The sequence below is a fragment of the Poecilia formosa genome, unplaced genomic scaffold, assembly GCF_000485575.1.
Source record: "Poecilia formosa unplaced genomic scaffold, Poecilia_formosa-5.1.2 Scaffold124, whole genome shotgun sequence".
NCBI lineage: Eukaryota > Metazoa > Chordata > Actinopteri > Cyprinodontiformes > Poeciliidae > Poecilia > Poecilia formosa.
In genome coordinates this window covers 1,113,269-1,133,552 of record NW_006800063.1, presented here as the reverse complement: position 1 = coordinate 1,133,552, position 20,284 = coordinate 1,113,269, and the positions used below count along the sequence as shown (strand labels likewise).

General features: G+C 39.2%; 2 protein-coding genes across 7 annotated transcripts in view; one reads left to right on the top strand and one right to left on the bottom strand.

Annotated features, from left to right (window-relative positions):
* Positions 1-10,445, bottom strand: part of ppfia4 (PTPRF interacting protein alpha 4) — a 60,520-nt gene extending 50,075 nt beyond the window's left edge. Inside the window, exons 1-2 of one of the 5 annotated variants that reach the window (XM_016676012.1) lie at positions 10,382-10,445; positions 9,356-9,656 (exon numbers count right to left, since the gene is read on the bottom strand). In XM_016676012.1, coding sequence (XP_016531498.1) covers positions 9,356-9,613 — 258 coding nt within the window. In that variant the 5' untranslated portion in view covers positions 9,614-9,656; positions 10,382-10,445. The other 4 variants (XM_016676011.1, XM_016676010.1, XM_016676013.1 and 1 more) reach the window with 4 other exon arrangements.
* Positions 10,446-12,878: 2,433 nt separating this feature from the next.
* On the top strand, positions 12,879-18,726 carry tmem183a (transmembrane protein 183A). Of its 2 annotated transcripts, none has more exons than XM_007561261.2 (8): positions 12,879-13,022; positions 13,333-13,422; positions 13,510-13,677; positions 13,770-13,929; positions 15,504-15,684; positions 16,006-16,086; positions 16,215-16,367; positions 17,603-18,726. In XM_007561261.2, exons 1-8 carry the CDS (start codon positions 12,917-12,919, stop codon positions 17,786-17,788), a joined length of 1,125 nt encoding a protein of 374 aa, XP_007561323.1. In that variant the 5' UTR covers positions 12,879-12,916; the 3' UTR covers positions 17,789-18,726. The 2 variants fall into 2 exon arrangements, with proteins under 2 accessions (XP_007561323.1, XP_007561324.1); XM_007561262.2 differs by having other exon boundaries at positions 12,882-13,116.
* The last annotated feature ends 1,558 nt before the right edge of the window (positions 18,727-20,284 follow it).

Genomic DNA, 20,284 nt, shown 5'->3' with positions numbered 1-20,284 from the left:
CACACACACACACACACACACACACACACACACACACACACACACATAGATAGAGTGGCTTTTTGTTCTTCCCATTACCAAAGCATGTCCTTCGCTTCCGGGGACCATCGGGTATGCTTGATTCAGTTTTTATTCTGACTTATTTTCCCTTTGCTAAAACTCTCTCCATAATCTACGTCTGTCTCGATTTCTCACCTTTCCTCTTCCTTTCCCTCCGTCTCTCCCGTGCAGCCGCAGGGACAAATTGGCACCCGGCTGAGCTAAATGTGCATAGTGCTGAGAGCCAGATGGTCCTGGCAGAGGGATGGAGGGAGCAAAGGACGGATGCTACTGAGAGGGGGAGCATCTAATTCATGGTGTAACACAGCGGCATAGGGGAACTAGCTTTGGACAACGATAATCTAGCAGCGCGCAGGGGTCAAAAACTGTGTGCAGACTCTGGTAAAGCTTTGGCAAAGAGGGCGATTCAGTACAGGGACAACATAACGGACTCAGGATAACGGCGTGAAGATTGGATGAAACTTTCCAAAATGTCAAGATGAAGGACTGTCATGGAGAGGATAAGGCAGAGAGATGTCTGTTAGTCAGCTGTTATGAGGGAGATTGTTAGTTAGACTTGCAGCTTATTCTAGTTGTGCATCTCCTACCATCAAGTTATGTGGGACTGTGCAAATGAAAGTGTGGAAGTTTCTGACCATTCTTCCAAAAACATGCCGTTTGAAGTGGTCAGCTCTTGCTGTGGCATTTTTTCCGGTTAAGCTAAAATAATTGCCATGATGGGAGGATGTAACAGAACTGCCTAATGTTGACTCTGTTCGATAGGTTAGTGCAAGAAAATACTGACTTAGTTTTGAGCTTTTCAGTACCAAGCATCTGGTTACCTGCGGTTCAGTATACAAAGACTCAACAATTCACAGATTTTTCTGTAGAACGTGTCTCCAGGTTATTCTGTGAAAAGCTGCTATTCACAGATTTATTTATTTTTTTTGTCAAGCATACCTAAAATATTCAACAAAAAATGGAGCTTGGGAAACTGAAATGCTTACGCATAGTTGACATGCTGGTGGTTGGCGTTTGTAAAACAGCCAATCCAGGAGCTGCATTCATTTTCCTTGGCACTGATTGGCTGTGCCTTCAAGAGTGGAAATAAGGAAGACTGTAGAGATTAGCTTCTGTGAAAGCGCTGAGATGGTTCCTACTGTGCTTATTAATGCATTTTAAGGTATAGTTTGTGAGCAAACCAATAAAATAGTCAGTTAAGCATTTTTAAAGAGTGTGTCAAGTATTAGTGGGGGTCCATTATATGTGCAGTGTAATAGCCTGTCTTTCATCTTAATCTGATTTAAATTTTGTTGAACTTAGAGAAACTTGAAACAGCATTTGGAGGAGATTGTATTTATTTTTAGGGTTTAACAGTTCTTAAAAACAAGCTTTGCCTCTGGATGAAATACAGTCTATGAATATTTTATTGCCTAAAATTTAGCCAGTGACGATTTAAATAATTGACAACATTGCTTTTCTCATTCACCCTAAGATGGGTGAATGAGAAAATGGGCATAGAGTCATGAATGACTGCACACATTCATGACTTGTGTCATTTTAGCTGGCAACATCCATAATATATACCTGCAAACTCAAAAAAACAAAACAAAACAATACAAAAAAACACTCTCAACAGTCCAGATTTGATGGCCCATGCTAATCTGGCTGGCACAGGAGCCGAAACCTTTTCACGCTTACTTTCAGTTCACAACCATATATAGGACAGAAAACAATATATTATATAGTGTTGTAGTTTGTGCTTAAGGAAAAGGGATTGGAGTTACCACTAGTACCACTACATCAGACATATCCTACCTCTTACCTTAAGCACTGGCTATTCAATATACAGATGGCAGCTGTATATTGGAAAGTTATTTCCCTGTATATACTGCTGTCGTTTGATTGCTCTGCTCTACATTTTGGGAAATTAATATCTTCACCGTATCAGAAGAATATGAAAAACAGAAAGACTTTTGCGTGTTCGGTAGAACCACCACCTCTGTTTGTTTCGGTGTCAGTCCCTGTGTTTTTTTCTCTCTCTCTCTCTCTCTCTGTCTCTCCCCGACAGAGGAGAGCTTCCTGGTGACGTTCAGCTGCTCACTTCATGCTCCAATTTCCTTCAACCTTAGCTCCACTATTTGGCACTTACATAACAAACAGCATAAGATCTGAGCTTCAGTAACAGACCAATGAGACATAGTAATTTCACATCTGCCAGTGCCCCCTCCTCCCCTCACCTCAATATCCTCCTATCAGGGCGCACAAAGCTGTTTCCGCCATCCATGCATAAGCAACACTAGCTGTAGGCCATACACACTTGCATATATTACAAACACGCACACAGGACGGGATGGAGACATTTGGGAAAAGAAAAAAAAAAAAAAGAGTCTTTAAAGATCCCAGGTTGGTGAGCTGATTAGAGCCATTCACAGTTTTTTTATGAGGAAACCAAACTGTGAAAAAAAGAATAAATCCCACTTTGAGTTGTACAATTAATCTGACTTGAATTAAATGTATTGTTTGAAATGTATAATAATGTGATCCCAGGCAGCATTTCTTAGAACTGGTAGCCTTCACATTTTCAGCAAACTAAAAAGAATTGGTGTGTTTAATTATCATAGCAGCTGATAATTACTTTGAGTTCATTTCACTGCTTGGTAAATGTTTACTCTTGAAAAGTTATAATATGTTGCAATATGCTTTCCCACCTCTAAATACTGCACTAAGAGACCTTGCTGCTTCTTCCTTGGTATTTTACCATATATTATCTTTGACACACACACACACACACACACACACACTTTCTCTTGCACTATAACAGCATGCACAACACACCTTTAGTACAGTAACTATGGTGGCTAAGTGCCAAAGCTGCAAGGCTCCTTCCTGTCGGCCTTGATAAAGTAGTGTAAAATCTCCTGGCATATCTTAGCTGACCCAAATATTAGCACAGGGATAGAGGTTTTAAGTTCATGTATTTATTCATCGCGACGAGCACAAATTATCTTCTGTGATCTATTTCCCCCCCTTTCTTGAACTTGCTCTACATCCAAACCGCTCTGACATGTCTGATCTGAACGACAGCCGTTCTGACAGCATATTTAATGGTTGACATAAGTGTTTTTACATTTTCTTGCATAAAAATCTGCTATTAAACAGCAGAATACAAAGTGCAGAAATAACACAGGCAAAAATCTGAGACTGAAACAAACAGGAAGGCAATTATTAATCGCGCTATGTGTTTGAGTCGGATTTAATGTGTAATGTTTAACACACACTTAAAACGAGTGCGTGTCCTAACGACTGGGCCAAACAAGTGGGTCAGTAGCGGGCTTCTAAGACTCGAAGACAGTAGATAATTCATCTGCTTGAATCTGGAGCAGGGCAGCGTTTAAAGCATGCAGAATGCTCGCTTCTGGAACCAAAAATGCCCATCAGTGAGTTCATCTCTCACTGATGAACTCACTGACGGGCAGTGAGTTCATCAGCTGAAATTTCAGCTGAAAAGTCTGTAAGACTGCCGGATAAAAAAAACAACAATTTTGCAACGCGGTGCTGGCCGTCCTCAACATCGGTCGGGTTAACTATAACTCTACAAAATAACCCTTCTGAGTTTCACTAAGTGAAATTAATTTACACCGTGCAACTCGGGGAAGATGTTCAAAGCTGTGCAAATCTTACTTTGTGTTTGCTTCTAATTCTAAAATTAGATACAAAGACAGATTTGCTCCAAAAATTGCCTTAGCCATACTTTGGATGTAATTCCTTCTCATTTCAACGTCCTTTATGTCGACATTATCAGCACCTACTGGTGGGGCATTTGTGTCACAGCAGTTTTGAATGGACAGCCTCACAGAGTGCAGAAACACATTACGTTTCCTCAAAAGCTCTAGAAGATGGCCTAAAACAAACAATTACAATTACAATATATACATATGTCGTAAATAATTACAGACAAGGTAAAAGATAAAATTCAGTAACAGAAGAGGATTTCAGAATTTGATTCAAGGCTTGAGCTTCTATTGAGACTCAGGTTAGATTTGGTTTTAAAGAAAATGAAGAGTATTTCGGACTCCTCTCTTTTTGAGACAGTGTTCTGTGGTCATCCTGTCGGTGCCACTCTGTTGTGCGCTGGCCAAACGACAACCACAGCAGCAGCACGTTACGACCACAGAGTGAGGGAAGTATTACTGGACTCCTGGGTCAGTGAGAAGTGAAATGAGCTGAGGGAGTGATCGACAGACAGAAAGACACCACCAACGTACGAAAAATAGGGAACTAATAATAGAGTGCCAGATGAAGAGGCTTGTAAATCGATTTGACCTGCTGCTAAAGGGAGATTTCACCAAGCTTTTGGCTGGCAGCACCTGAGGGAAAACGAGGGTGGGAACTTTTGCACGTACAGTAACCTCAGAGGCATACACTCTTGTAAACAAAAACCGTCTGACAGTTTAAGAGTCCGTACAAGGGCACACAGAAGGCAACAACCATTTAAAAACTACCCTTGACATGGGTAAACAACAAAACATGTGGAACCTACGTACATGTGAGCATGTAGGTGTTTGTCGGTGTGGAGGCAGAGAGGGTGAAAGTGAAACAGAGACGATTGTTTTGGAAGGGCACTGAGGTGTGTATCTTTATCTCAGCTCGCGTGCAGCGGCAAAAATAGCTAGTGTTGTGTCTGACTGGAACAGGTGTCTAAACACACACATACACACGCACACACTATTGTACGCTACACTGACGTCTTCCAAAACAATTTACTCTTAGAAGGGGACTACGAGCAATAACAACTGATGTGGCAACTAGTTAATTATGAATACATTTTAAATAAGTTAAGTTTTCTGTGGAGTGAAATAACTCAACTTGCATTTATTTTTATATCTATTCATATCTTTACACTTCTTTGCATATTCTTTAAAATCATGTTACAATTTATTTATTTTTTTGCCTTCTTTAAAACACTTAAATAAGTTTTGTGGAACCAGCGACGGCAGAAGAACCGTGACCTGCTTTTGTTTGGGGCACACGATGCTCGTCCACTCTCCGTCCTGTTAGCGGCACGCTCCCATGTGCACACGCTGCTGCTTTGCAGCACATTTCCTCTGACAGCGTCGGAACAGTTTGCTTCACACACAAAACGAACAATGTGCCCGAGCGTGTGCGAAGCCAGAATCCAAACGTAAGCTTGAGACGCGCGTGTGCGGGCGCTCGCGCGTTCTTATAGCTTCATTTGTCTACGGCAAGCCTGTCTCCTAGAGCTGCAGTAGGAGCATTATGTTCAGTAATGGGCTGACGTGTTAATCTGAAACTCTTATTCTCTGCAGCTAATGAACATATTCATTCTTGCCTATATGAATATGTTGCATGTGTGCGTGGGTGATGAAATGTCTGCGGTGTGCCATTCTTATCACGCTGCTGAAGCAAACACAAGCCTATGCGCCGATGCAAGTTGCGATGGAGTTTTATGTAGTTTTGAAGTGAAATGACACTCAAAAAAAATATAAAATAAAATAAAATCCCTGAATTTAGAGCCGCTCGTCCTGTTTGTTTGTACGAGTTTGAGTTTGCATCTTTTTAAGGAGACACATGGACTTGACAGTTCTGGGTCAGACTAGTCCCACTGAGTCGAGAAACCTACAGAGGACCAAACACACAAACACACGTCCACACATTATTCATAGGGTGGAAATAAAACATCTGATTGGCAAAAGGGAACAAAGTAGCTCTTAGATCAGGGTTTACTACTATACTAAAATGTGCGCAGGAGTGAGCACCTAAGAGGCCTGAAAAGGCATAAAGCTCACATATGCAGCCACTGCTTACTCAAGGGCAACATAACAGTGGAGACTGGAGCAAAACCAAAACCTGTGATATTATGTTGACCTGAGGACATAAATACACAAGTAGCGCCCATGTGGAGAGAAGTTAGCCTAATTTCCACTGACAGAATAGGATACAGGGGGTCAGGAGCCCCACCAGCGAGCTCTAATATATTCATCACACCTGAACTTGAGACATCAGCTACAGTATGTGTTTTTTCCACACTTCCCACTCATCATTATAAACTGCACCCTGCTCTTTGCGCAGTAATGCATCGAAAACAGGCAATCCTCATTCCTCAGCCGAGCAGTTAAACTGAGAGGAAATCAATTCCAACAGAGATTTTTCTCATTTTTCTCCATCACTTTACCCCCCCCTCACTCCCTGTCCGTCCGTGGCAACATCTCTTGGTTCGGTGTGTGAGGGGATTGACCGCTCTAAAGCTTAGCATGCAGGAATGCATAAGGCTGCATAGAGTTTGAAGAGCTGAAGCAAGAGCATTGATATGTTTCCTTTATTTGACCAGGTTGCAGAGATCACAGATCTCTTACAAAAGAGAGACTCAGCCAAGATGCATATACAGCTATAAATATTGTTTCACCTGGACACCCAAGAACTAAAAGAATGTTGCATTTTTAATACAAACACTTTAATGCAGGGCTTTAGCTAGCAGAGCCTTATCTTCTAGGAAAGCTGTCCACAAACTGGGAGAGTGCAATTACCGGACGTTTTGACCCTCAACGATATATAGGATGTGAAACTGACAGTAAATCCTTCTTCATGTGTCTTTGGTAGTTTTATGTGTCTTCTGTCTGATTGGAGACGTTTGTGGACTTCTTTCTGAGGTTGGACAGTGACTTTCAGAATGAGAATGGCCCAATATGCACAAAAAAATTAGCATTTAACAGTCAATATGTCTTGATGTTTAATTTGTTTTACACCTGCAGCATTGGTAGTTATCGGAAACACTAGGTTAAAGAATTCTGAAAGAGCGCCTCAGTGCTCCTGGCAAGGACTTATTAAGATAACACAATGGAGGAACTTACAGAAAAACAAAAGTAGAAACACTGGTACCATTGAACCAGTGAACCAGTGACATCAGTGACATCAGTGACATCAACCTCTTCCCATTGAAGGACAAGTAAGGCAACACTGCTATCTGTGATATAAACACTATTTAATGTACTTAGACAAGAAGTGATATTCATGTATACTACCATAGTCAAAATGTTAATTCTGCCAGTTTCATATTTACATGAAAATCAAAGCAAATATTTCTTCAATAGCAAACTCCTAATAAGAACTTTAGCTCTTTTAAAAAAAAGTTATGAATTTCCTACTTAAAAGAAAATGCATAATGAGCTAATAGTCTTACATATAAGTATCACCAACTCTTTTTGTTGACCTCATTATTCTCTTAGCTCATTCTGCCCTCGCTTTTCTTGAAGTTGCAAAAAATATACATTTTGTTTTGCAGGGGTAAGTGCAGAGCAATAAATTACACAGTCAGAAAAAGGCTAAACTTGGACTGCACTGTCCAAGGTTATTTCTTCATAAGGAAAACAAAAACAGGCCAGGAGTCGTATGGACTTGCAAAAGGTCTGCAGCAGAAACATCTATCTGAATTGCCTGTGTTATACATAATTTGCAAACCGTCCAACAAAGAGAATTAACAGTATCCAAATCTTTAGTCAAATCAAAGCGTTGATTTGACTAAAGATTTTATCAACAGCATGTGAGTGAATTTTGTAGCTAAGTAGTCTTTCACTTATTCCCTGAACATGTACAGATCAATCATAACGTCCATGTAGGTCTGTGACTGCATAACTAATACGTGTATTATTGCAGCAATAAAAAAAAACAAACAAAAAAAAAAACACATGGGATTAGAAGACGACCATGACAGCTCACATCAAAAGCTACACATGCACACAAATGCACACAGATGTGTGTGGAAGCAAGCAGCCCAGGGCCATGTGCTCTAACAAGCAGCCATGTTTCCTCCACAAGAGCCAGCAGTCAGCTTCTCAGTCAGCAAGGTTTTTCTCCCTGCTCTGTCTTTTTCTCGCACACAGACGAATACTCGGCACGCTGTGACATCATGCATCACATTTAGACCAGAGGGTCGGAGGGTAACGCAGCTTTATGTGCAGAGGATTCGTTGTCGTCATGCACGGTGATTGCAGCAGCACAAAAGACTGCACATGTGAAACATAACCAGATTTTACAACCAGCTCATCTCACTCCAGTTGCACGCAGGTCAGCACGTACAGAAGTTAGGTCGCTTGCACTAAGGTAATTACAAGTGGGCTTTGCCCTCGTCTGCAGGGATCCCAACAAGTGGCTCGGCCCTTTACAAATGAAAGCCACAATCTTAGAGCTGAACAATATGCAGAATTGCAATTGCACATGGGTCAGTATGAATGCTCCCAGTATGATGGCCTTCCTGATGTGAGTGGACGTGCATAGACATGTCCACAATCCACTATTTCACAGTATCACAGCTTTAAAAAAAAAATGCAAAGCTAAAATATTTCACCAGATTTCACTGGTTGCTTTGCAAGAAAGCACAGCAATCATATCAATGCTGTTAAAGTAGCATTACTTTGATTTGCACAGTTAAAATGTTATATCATTTCATACTTTATTTTAGTACCAATACCTTAAGTAAAAATTTTAAAACAAACACTTTCCAAATTTAGCAGTTATTTTGAAACACTGTTTTAAAGAAGATTTAACCTTTTTTGTTAAATGAATACAACAAGCTGATATTAGCTGGTTAATTAGCCGGGCCATCTGCTGGGTTGGACATCCTACATTCAACTGTCTTAGCCTGCTAATTGTAGTTTGATAACACAGTTACTTTAAGAAGAGTAGGGTGGTCCTCCTTGAGTTGCCGTGTCAGGATTGTTCATGGTTTTCACAAATAGAAATCTTTCCAACAGCTAACTATGACCATTTCTGATAAATGGGTGCATGTATGATTTCCATAGTTATTAGCACGTCACGTCACAATTTCAACAGACTGCCCAGATGCAGTTTCTAGCTAGCTTTCATATCTTAGGCGCCATGCAGGTGTAGGTTTGATACAGAGCAAGTCTGGGCTAAAAGTGACACCCATAGGGGTCCATTTTATCTTACTGAACTTGAACTGATTTTCTAAATATTTAGTTTGAAGCAACTGTATAGGTTGGAGCTACGCATTCGGTTTGTAAACTAAAAATATTTATCTTGCTAATTAAAACATTTCGTTTGAAACTAAATGTCTTATTTCCTCTAAAAATCATATTCACACCATATTCAACGGTGAAAATATGACTTTGAAAAATGAACCCCCATTTCCTTTCTCTTATGACAGGCTAAATAGCCCAAATTATTATTATTATTATTTTTGTCAGTTTTTGTCTGTGTAACTTAACAAACGGCGCCCCATAGCCACAGGCTATAAATGAGTGATGCTTTTTGAAAGAAAGCCACCCCACTTGCTCACCTGAGGCAGCGCGGCATTGATCTGCCGCTGGAGCATGTCCCTCTCGTGTAGCGCCCCTTGGAGCTTAGCTTGAGACTGGATGAGGGTCTCTTGTGTCTCCCTGAGGGACTCCAGCAGCTTGTCTCTCTCGTCCAACATGTTGACCATCAGCTGCTCGAAGTTGGCCTCCTGGTCCGAGCCATTCGGGACGCTGCCGGTGCCTCTCGGAGGACCAGCCGAGTCTCCTTCGCTGATGGTCGGCATCACTTCGCACATCATCTTCCCTTTTCTGTGGTCTGGCTGACGTTATGGGACGCTGTCGCTACAACAGGATTAAGAAAGGGGGACGTGGTGGTTAACGGACCTGAGGTCCAGTCTCGAAATAAATGATAAGAGCGGGCCTAATAACGTCGCGCAGCCACACAGCCAAACCGATCCAAGATGCGCACACGAGCCCCGCTAAGCTGCATTTCTCATGCATCGAATACGCGTTTCCAGGGTCTCTATGGCCATACCTTATCAGTGCGATTGGGATGAGGAGATGATGGTTGACCTTTTATCCATATTAACCGGCGTTTTTCCCACCCCGTGAGCAGATCCGCCCTGCCGGGCGCGCCATGCACTCACATGTAGAGTCCCCGGCGTGAAATGATTGACAGCTCAGAGGCAGACGGGTAGGTCTAAATGGGTGGTGCTCGAAAAAAGACGGATATCACCGCACATGCACTCAGAAAAACACAAAATATCCAGGAGGATATCCTGGTTCCTAGCGATGGCGAGAGCGACTCTTTTCTGCATTAGCCTTCTCCGTTTCCATCCCTGCACACAGCCACCGGACCGACGCTCAATCCTCCTCCCACTTACACGCACACACACACACACACATACGCACGCACACACACAGTCCCCCTGCACGTACACACACACAAGGGAATCTGCTGCAACTGTCACTACAGCCTGTATGAATGAGTCCCCACTACGAGCACACAAACTGACTATGCACGTCCACAATCCACTCACATCAGGAAGACCGAGCACAGTCCTGACCTGACAGCTCCTGGGACATGATCCCTCATCTATCCAGTGGTTTCAGGTTGACCAAGCAGTAGCTACAAACAGATACACATATGGGGTGCACAGCGCACCCTGCAGGATCTTGAATGAATCAGGGTTGGAAGCATAACATTTCGACCACTGTCAGGTGTCTATTAACAATCTATTTATTGTGACATTTGTTAGTGGGTGGAATATATTCCATACCAAGTTGAACATATTTTTTTAAAAAAGAACCAGCTCGCCTCTCACGTCTTGGAGTGATGACTATGTGGCGCAGGGAAGAGGCAGATATTATTACTAGGTGATTGAATAAAAAAAATAATAAAATGCAAAATTACAAAATTGTCTACAATTTCTACCTACAGGTATCAAAGAGAAGGATTCAACACAGGACAAACCCAGTCAGGGAGACGAACTGAGTCAAGTCAAGTTTATTTGTGTAGCACATTTATGTAACATATTTTCATAGCACAAAACAACTCAAAGTGCTTCACAAAAAGTACAACACAGTCACCACAGTCACCAATTATTATACAAGCAACAAACATAACTTTTATGGCAGAAACATAAAAGAAGGAACTGGAAAATAACTGAAGGAAGCAACAGCTACAGTAGAGGGTGAAAACCTCTCAGGGTGCCTAAAACAGTATTCTCTGATGGCTGTAGTTGAATATCTGCTATTCCAACAGGTCTGAATTTATCCCTACCTTGAATAACACCATACCACTGGAGTATGAAGGAGTAAAAAATTAATAAAGAATGGTCAAGAAGCAAAACTTATTTTTAGTACCCATTTTTAGGCCAAATCATGGGATCTTGGATCTAGAGAATTTTATCCAAGCTTTTATACGTAAATTTCATGTGACAGGCAGCACTCATGTAATTTTTTTATTGGTGCATTGCCATCAGTGGATTCCATCTAAAACTTGCCCTCGTCTTTCCTCTTCCCTCCATGATAAATTCAGCTCAGTTCTTTTAACAATTACTTCAAAGATTGCAGTAACCATAGCAATGCAATGTTGCTGTAGTTACTGTTAAGGTCGATAAAAATAGCATCTATTGACTGTTGTCAGCAATCAACATTTTGTCTCCAGTTATATTGATTATTTCAAGCACTGTCATATTGGGAGCATCTAAAAAATTATTATACTTTTTGATGTTTTTGTCACATAAACATCAGGGTACTTTGGTGTAGATTACTGGGCTTTTATCCCATAGACCAGGGGTGTCAAACTCATTTTCATTGCGGGCCATGTCAAGATCATGAATATATTAATAAAAATAACTAACTAAAATATATAGCTTTCTCTGCATTAACTTCATCTACTTCATCTAATTAAGAGGTGGAAGGATTTGTTGACAGGACAACTCTGAATGCTTTTGTCCATTAGCATACTTGGAAAAGTGGAGAGAGAAACCATTGTTGAAATTAATGAATTAGTTTAGGAGTCCAATTTAAAGCTGAACTAACAATACATCAATTTAAATCACTGGATATTCCAATGACCCAATCAAGATCCCAACCAAAATCTTGTTGAGAATCTGTGGCAAGAATTCAAGATTATTTTTACTAGCTCTCTTTATACAGTCTGACTAAGCTTGAGCAATTTCACACACACACACACACACACGCGCACACACACACACACGCACACACACACACACACACACACACGCATACACGCACACGCACGCACGCACGCACACACAAAAACATTGGGCAAAAAACATATATGGCTGGTAAGGCTTGCAAGGCTAACTGTATGTTCTGCAGTTGGGTTCAAGCAATCAATAGTCAGGGATTTACCTTAATGGGTAATGTGCGTACCTATTGAACAGGGGTGCTGAAAATGTTTTACATGAAGGGCAAAGGGTAAAGTCATCTTCAAGGTGAAGTCAATATGTTAGGATGCAAAACATGGGATAAACATAGATGCATATGAATTAACATATGTCAGACAACAGTTCATCAGCAAACCACATATGTTGGCAACTACTGGCAATACAATCTGTCACTGAGGAAAACAGACATACTTATACTTACTTAAATAAAATAATACATACTCAAATGTTTTAAGTTTCTGTGTGCCATAGTGGAGAAAGAATAACAAGACGTTTTTAGCCCAGATTGGCACTGTAGCAAATAAAAGAGTGGACAAGTAAAGCAAGTATCTTATACTTTAAGATAGTATTAAGAGGTGTAGTTTTTCACGAATGAAAATAAACATATATTTTTCTTGACAACATGAAAAAAGATGTAAATTTATATACTTCAACCTCATACACACACTGAAAAATATCCATACTTGGTGAAAAGGGACAAACTTTATTCTGTTTGTATGAAGAGGCTTGCTCAAGAGGATTTAAAAGATATCTGGGAGTGGCTTACAATGTCTTAGCCATAAACTCTTTCACATAATCCCAGAAGATGGCAGTATCACTACTGAACAGATGTCAGGTCGAAGTAAGAGAAGAAGAAGCGCGAGCAGCCTTCACTCTCGCGGTTTTAGTATATGACGTCATTCCATGATGGCTGAAGACCCTGGCGGAACAATTTTTCATTTTCCTGACATTTTTCTGTCTTTCTCTTTATCTCGGCTTGCCATAGAGCCATGGCAGGACTCACAGCCCCGTTAGTCGCTTTTATATCACTGGTATCGACATGCCCAAGAAAGGGAACCGAAAACGGCTGAAATTTAAGGCCGGAGACGTTTGCTCCGAATCAGGTAGCATAGCTGGGAGGAGGCTAGCCTTTAATCTGTGACACAGCCCTGGAGTTTGAACAGTTCCTCAGGGCTATAAAGTCACCTTCAACTTAGTAAAACGTGGACGGACAAGAACTTAAGCTTATATATGTATACATTCAGTTTAGTCACATTGCCATGTAATTATCTAAGTGCATTGTTTGTTTTATTTATGAGAGTTTCTGCCTGCTCTTTCAGTCACTGTTGCTGATTTTGCTAATGCTGACCCAGCCGTTGTGAAGTCGGGTAGAGTAAAGAAAGCTGTCGCAAATGCAATTGAAAAAGAAGGTAAAAACTGTCTGAAGAGAACAACTGCCGTGTCCGAAATGGAAACGAGACTAAAATGTTTAATTCTGTGAATCGCGTATGTTTCAGTAAAATTGCTGTGTGGATTGGAAGCCTCTCAGGGGGCGGTGGAGGAAGTCCTCTCGTCTGCATCGAGCGTCAGGGCAGACGCTGTGGGCAGCAGTGATGACCCCGAGGACGATGAAGGGGAAAGTGAAACTAAAGTGGCCCGCAAGAAGAAAACCAAGAGAAAGAAAGGTGCGGTTTCACTGTTTTGTTTGAGTTAGTTCATGGTGAAAGTGGTCACTTATTTCAAGTTTTTCCGGTGTTTTCCTGTCTTGTCTTCCCAGAGAGCAGTGAGAGCAGTGATGGGGAGGATTATCCAGTAGATATTTGGTTGATGCTTTCCTCCTACATTCGACCTGAGGATGTGTGCAGATTTTCTTTGATCTGCAGGAATGCATGGACGGTCACTTGCACTGCAGCTTTTTGGACCAGACTCTACAGAAGGTGACTGGTGTGGGGTTTCTAGGAAATTTGGAAAAGAATGAGTTTTAATAGCAGCACATCAAGAAGAAATTTACAGATTGTAAACACAAAAATCTCATCTTTTTCAGGTTAATAAATGCTCCGTATGATTATGCATTAGTAAAATGTTTTTAAATAGAATGATTGCAACAATAAAATTTGAAACTTGATGGTAAAATATTTTTCAAATTGTGGGAACAAATAGAAGCATAGGATTAATTTAATAAAAATAAAAGTAACCTATTAATATTCTGACCATATTTTTGCAACAATCTTTTAAAAGATTTCAAACTTTTTTGTAAAGCAGCAGACAATATGACACTTGCTATAAGTGTTAAAATCCATTGTGAAGTACTTTTAATTCAATTGTTGGAAACCAGGTTGTAAACAGGGATATAACAGGGATGTTATATGTTCGTGTACAGACGTGTTTAATTTTTATTATGCTGGTGATTTTTATCACCTGAATTGGCTGAGTAGTTTGTCATGGTTAGACTCGTTTTTAGTAGACTTCAAACTGAATCTTGAAACATAACTTTTTAATGTAAGGTGTGTCTTAAAATCAAAATATGTGGCACGAATAATGTCTCTCGCAAATACTGAAAGTAAAGTTTCAGTTTCTCTGTTGGCCATATCTTTTAACTACTTCCGAACAGAGGAGTTATGGGGCTGAAAATGAAACAGAAATGTTTGCTTATGGTTTTGTTGAAGTAAAACTATAATTGATTTAAATTCACTAAACAAGTTTCTGTCTTTTAAGACAGATTTGGCACATACATCTGGATCATTGTCTCACTTTATGTGATGCCTTTAAACAATTTAGTTAAAAAAATGTTACTTTGATGTTTTCCCAGCTCTTGTATTGTTCTCCAAGATGCATTAGTATGCACGATGTGACTAAGCTCAGAATGCAGCTTTTAAGACAGCATCATATTCAGAATAAGAACTAAATCTTGTTTCTGTATTATATTGTATTAAAACATAACTAAGTTATACAGTTTAGTAGCAGCACTTAACTTTCTGAACTCATCTTAAAAAGGCCAACGTTTGAAAATATTTTGGAGCTGTTTTAATCTAATTGATTTGATTTAATCAGTGCTGATTAAATTTTGAGATTTCACATTAAAGGGTCGGCGGTGGTCTGGTGTCCTGTGTGTGTATAGATGTGCCCTTTCTTTGAAATGCCTGAATCACTCAGCTGAATAATCTTCTCAGCTTTAAGTTCTACAAAATCCTTCCAGTTTTTGTTTTCTCATTTTAATTCAGGTGTGTCTAAGCATGAAAACACTCAGGATTCTGGCTCTCAATGGCGGGAACTGCCCATCTTTGTGTTTTAGCTTCACACAGTAGAGAGCTGTAGCTGAACTGCAACAAGTGGAGCCACCTGCTGGGTCTTTTTGATCATTTTCCTCATGTTAGACTCTGTTCAAAACAGTAGAACAATAAAAAAATTGGGCAAAAATGAACCTGTCACTTAATTATTGTTAGTTTTGAGATTAACTTAAATATATATTTTTCTAAAACCTTCCCATTTGCTGTTTGTTTTTTTCTTAAAGGCACTACAGGGTTGAAGTTGATCTGCCGTTTCGCCTCCAGCCTGACTCTATAGATAGGATGCGCTGTCTACGGGCTTGTGTGATTCGCTCCCTATTCCATTTGTACGAGCCCTTTAGCTTGCGCATTTCAAAAAGCCCTGCACTGCCAGAATCCACGCCCACAACGCTGCTCAACTCAAAGGTATGTTAACATTTAACGTATTTTCATGTGACTTTCTTGCTCTGTGTAAAAGTATTGACAAAGATGAATTTCAAAAACATCTGTGTGTGAAATACCTGTTGTGTGTAGAGCAAATTGAATCTGATTTGTTTGTGGTTTGAACTCCACTGTGATGGAACATGAGTTGCAACGTAAAGGCTTAAAATGCAAGGCAGATTTTGTTACGTTTACTTTTATGATTTTTCCTAGAAGAAGAATAAGATTAAGATGAAAACTGTTTTGTCAGCTGACATTTGACCTTATGAATATGTGCTTTTAAATGCCTGCTCTCTGTTGTTTCAGTGTTTTCTCTTCTGGGTCAAAAAGGTGTCTGGGACTCGACCAGAAGCATTGTGGGAGTTCAACTTCAAATTTAAAAAGCAGGTAGCAGGATGTCTGTTTTTAAATTAAACTCTCACTTTTTTTTTTGTTCAAATTATTAGTTTTTTCTTGTGGTGTCCCCTGCTGTGACATCTGTCTGAGGCCTTCTATGTTCATCTCCATCCATGCAGGAACACTTTAAGAATGGTTGTGCCAAGTCTTTGCATCTGCCCAAACAATATGAAGAAGTTCACATGAATCCAGACTCTGACTGCTGTGTGCTTCAGGTCACCACGCTTAACTACATCTTCATCCCTGTAGTCATGGGCCTCACACTTACCCTGGCAAGTAGCTTTTATTTCTGGGCACATACATTGTGCTTTATCACAAATATGTGCTACCCTGATGGCTTAAATGATAGTTAATATGGATGTCCTCACAGTTCAATATTTTTATTTTTTATTTTTTTTTTTCATTTTCAGACTTATGGATTCATCCCACATTGTTAATTATAATATTTCAAGCCTTTCTTTGTTATAAAATTCTGATGATTTTGGCGTACAGATGGTGAAACCCCAAATTCCAGTTTCATATATTACAATACATAAAATCTATGTTCAATAAAGCATTTTTTTAAACTCTGAGTGTATTATGACCTATACAGAATCATGGGGCATAATGTTGACTCACCTTTCTATGACTATGCTTGGATGCAGCACTCTTTGAACAACAAGCTGTTTTAACAGTGACCTTTTGTGGCTCACCATTCTTGTAAAGTTACTGTCTTCTGGACATCTGTCCAGTCAGCAGTCTTCCCCCATGACGGTGTAGCCTCCTGACCCAGACTGAGAAACCATTTAGAGAAACCTTTACTGGTGTTTTGGGTTAATTAGCTCATTAGGATGTGACACCACGAGTTTCCAGTGTTTCAGTTTCACAATGTTTGATTTTTCTGAGAGACACAGTTTTTGCTTTTCATTTATCTGTAAGCTATAGTTGTCAATATTACAAGAAATAAAGGCTTGAAATATCTCACTCTGTGAAATTAATACATTAGTTTCAACTTTCTAAAATGAATGACAAAAAATATCAAACTTTTTTTGTGATATACCTTTTAGATGTGCCGGTATGTGCTGTAAAACATGATAGTCACGGACACATTGTGTTGGGGGAAACTCTAATTTGTTAAATTACATAACCTCCAAGTAAAGGCTTACAAACCATTGGCAATAATGTGAAAACTGGGTTTGTGACTGAACAAGGAAAGTTGGTACACCAACAGATATCTACAGAATTTCAATGATTTCATAAAAGTAGTGAGACGGCAAAATGAAACAATCTTAACAGTATCAGAATTTGGGGAGCGGTTGTTTCAAATTGCAACAGTTTCACTGATTAAACTAATTCAATATGTTATCCATCCTGATAACATTGATGAGCTCTCTGTGCAGTCTGAACAACAAATGTTTCTGAGCTGCAGATTGTAATATTTTATCATTTTCAAAAATGGACATTAACCCACCAGTTTTTCCCCACAAACCAACTAACCTAACCTAAACGGATGTTCTCGTTTTAACAGTTCACGATCAACGTGAGCACGGACATGCGTCACCACCGTGTCCGTCTGGTGTTCCAGGACTCGCCTCTGCAGCGGGGAAAGAAGAGAGGGGATCAAGGCGGGACGCAGGTGGTCTTAGATCCCGTGCACAGCGTGAAGCTCATGGACTGGTGGCATCCACTGTACCCTTCATTACCCTACATATAAGATTGTTGGAACCTACCACAGCAAATCAGGAGGCCTGCTGTTTATCCTACAATGACCATAAAACAGAAAACCAAATCACAATCAATGAGACATTTTGGTTATTATACATTTAAAAAGGAAGCACTGACTTGATGAAATTATGTGAACATTTCAGCTGCAGCCACATGGCTAAGAGAGAGATTTATTTGGTTGAATCGATTGGTGTTGACCATTATGCAAACAAACGGTTATCATCTGGAAAATGACTATTTTCCAGATGATTCCTTTAAGATGAAATATTAGGTCAACAGGGCAGTATTTAGTACTATTATTTCAGCAGTTGGTTCATTCTTGTTTCTCATATTACACTTATTTGGCAGATTTTCTCATAGATTGATACATTTTATCAAGGGAGTTTCATTCCTTTCAATCAGTTTCTGGTTTATCTCTACTGGGAGACACATATGACTTTTCATCTCTTGTTTTACAAGAAAGGGGCAATATATATAATTTACTTTAGACATTGTCGTCTGATTCAACAGGTTTTTCTTTTTAGCAGTTTATTTGGTGAATGCTTACTTATTTTCTTGCACTTGACCAAACTGTGCCATTTACTGCCACAGGCAGTGGTGTTCTGCATTTGGGTAGAATGTTGTAGTTGGATCAATTATGCTTAATGATGGGGACAGTAGTTCTATTTTCATTGGTTTGACGATTTCTAAGAGTTTTGATATTTGATTTGCAGTCAAATATTTCTTTGATTAGTTGCCAAGGAAATAGACGTAATTGAATCAACATGTCATGTGGTATTAAAATTCTTGTTAAATGTTTTATCAATTATGAAAGGACAACTGGATGTTTAGGTTAGTTGTATGTAAAATGGTGGTTTAGCTTTATCAAATGAAAGTGACTGATAATACACGTTGGACTTCAATAAAACTACTACTCATTCAAGTTTCTTCAGTCTTATTTCTTAAATGAAAATGAACTATAAAGGAATAGCCACTGATGGATAACAACAATGCTATTTATCCTGTCAAAAATGTGTTTTTAATGATGGGTGGGAGGTAATTTAATTTAAACCACATATTGCAACTTTAAGGAAAAGATTGGTCTCTCTTTTTAGTACAATAAAATGTTTATACCTCCCTCCTATGGTTACTCTTGGTATTACATTCAATAAATAAAGCTTTTCATGTTAGGAAGGCTGTTCACATTTTTCTTTAACTTTGCTTATGCCTTTCACATGCTGCAAATTGGTATCTTTATAACAGAAGACAATATTACTCTTTAAAATCTGATTGGCTTATGTGTTAGATACACTGAGATAAAACTGTTTTCCTAACAGGAATCTCTAGATTGCAATGTGTCTAGAAAGCAATATGTTGTGTGCCATTCTGTGTGTTGTGAAGTCCAGAGCTTGAACTCAACATGTGTGAGAGCATATCATATATCCGCCATGCATGTGCACAAGTGGTTCAATGAGTTCTCGGTGAAACTGAAATACACCCCTAAAGGTTGCTCACTAAAAAGCTGACAACATTGATTTATTCTGTGTACAAGGACTGATGGGGATGAACTGTCTTAAACTAGTAAAGTAAAAATAGCACAGGAATAATTTTATACACTCATATTCAGTGGTGGGCTGTCAGGGCCAGTAGGGCCTTCTCTGCTGGCCCTAGAAAATTGAAAAAGTGTGAAATGCTTTAATCATGTTTAATTTGATCTATAATTTTATATAATATATTTATATATTCACAGTAGAGGAATCGAGCAAAAACGTAACAGAAATACTAGAATTACCTTTACTAACAGGGACGATTATTAAAGAACCTTCTATTCATATGTTGAAGCTTCCTCTTTTCTGTCACCCATATTAAATAAAATATAACTCTACTAGTTGTCAGTCATATATAGAGTACAAAAACAAAACATAATAAAAAAAATCTGTATGTATATCTAAAGAAATTAGAATATTGTGAAAAAGTTCAATATTTTTTGTCAATAAAATAAGAAAGTGAATCTTCTAAAAATTCACCAGATTCATCTGCATCGATGCACTAATTCATGCAAAATGAGGCTAAATCTGAGTACATAGAAATTAACATGTCAGTTTGAAAATACCTTATTTTATATCTGATTTTTTGAGAAACCAAATTTTGGGGTTTCATTACTTCCAAGCCACAATCATCAAAACTACAAGAAACAAAAGCCTGAAATATTTAATTTACTTATTTCGAACATGATGGCAGTATAAAATCATGCCCAAGAACAAGGAATGCAAAAGACATATTTGTGTACCACAGTAATCCTAAGATGCTCGAAAAGGAGTAGGAAGAAGTTAGAAACTTATGAACTTCTACCTCATGAATTCATACAATATTCTCAGGTGGACCCTCATTAATAAATCAAAAATAAAAATAAACAAGCTAATTAATTTTCCATTTTGTCTGGGTTTACATATATCTAAGTACATCCATACTCACACACTCATATGTGTTAGCCTGTGTATTATAC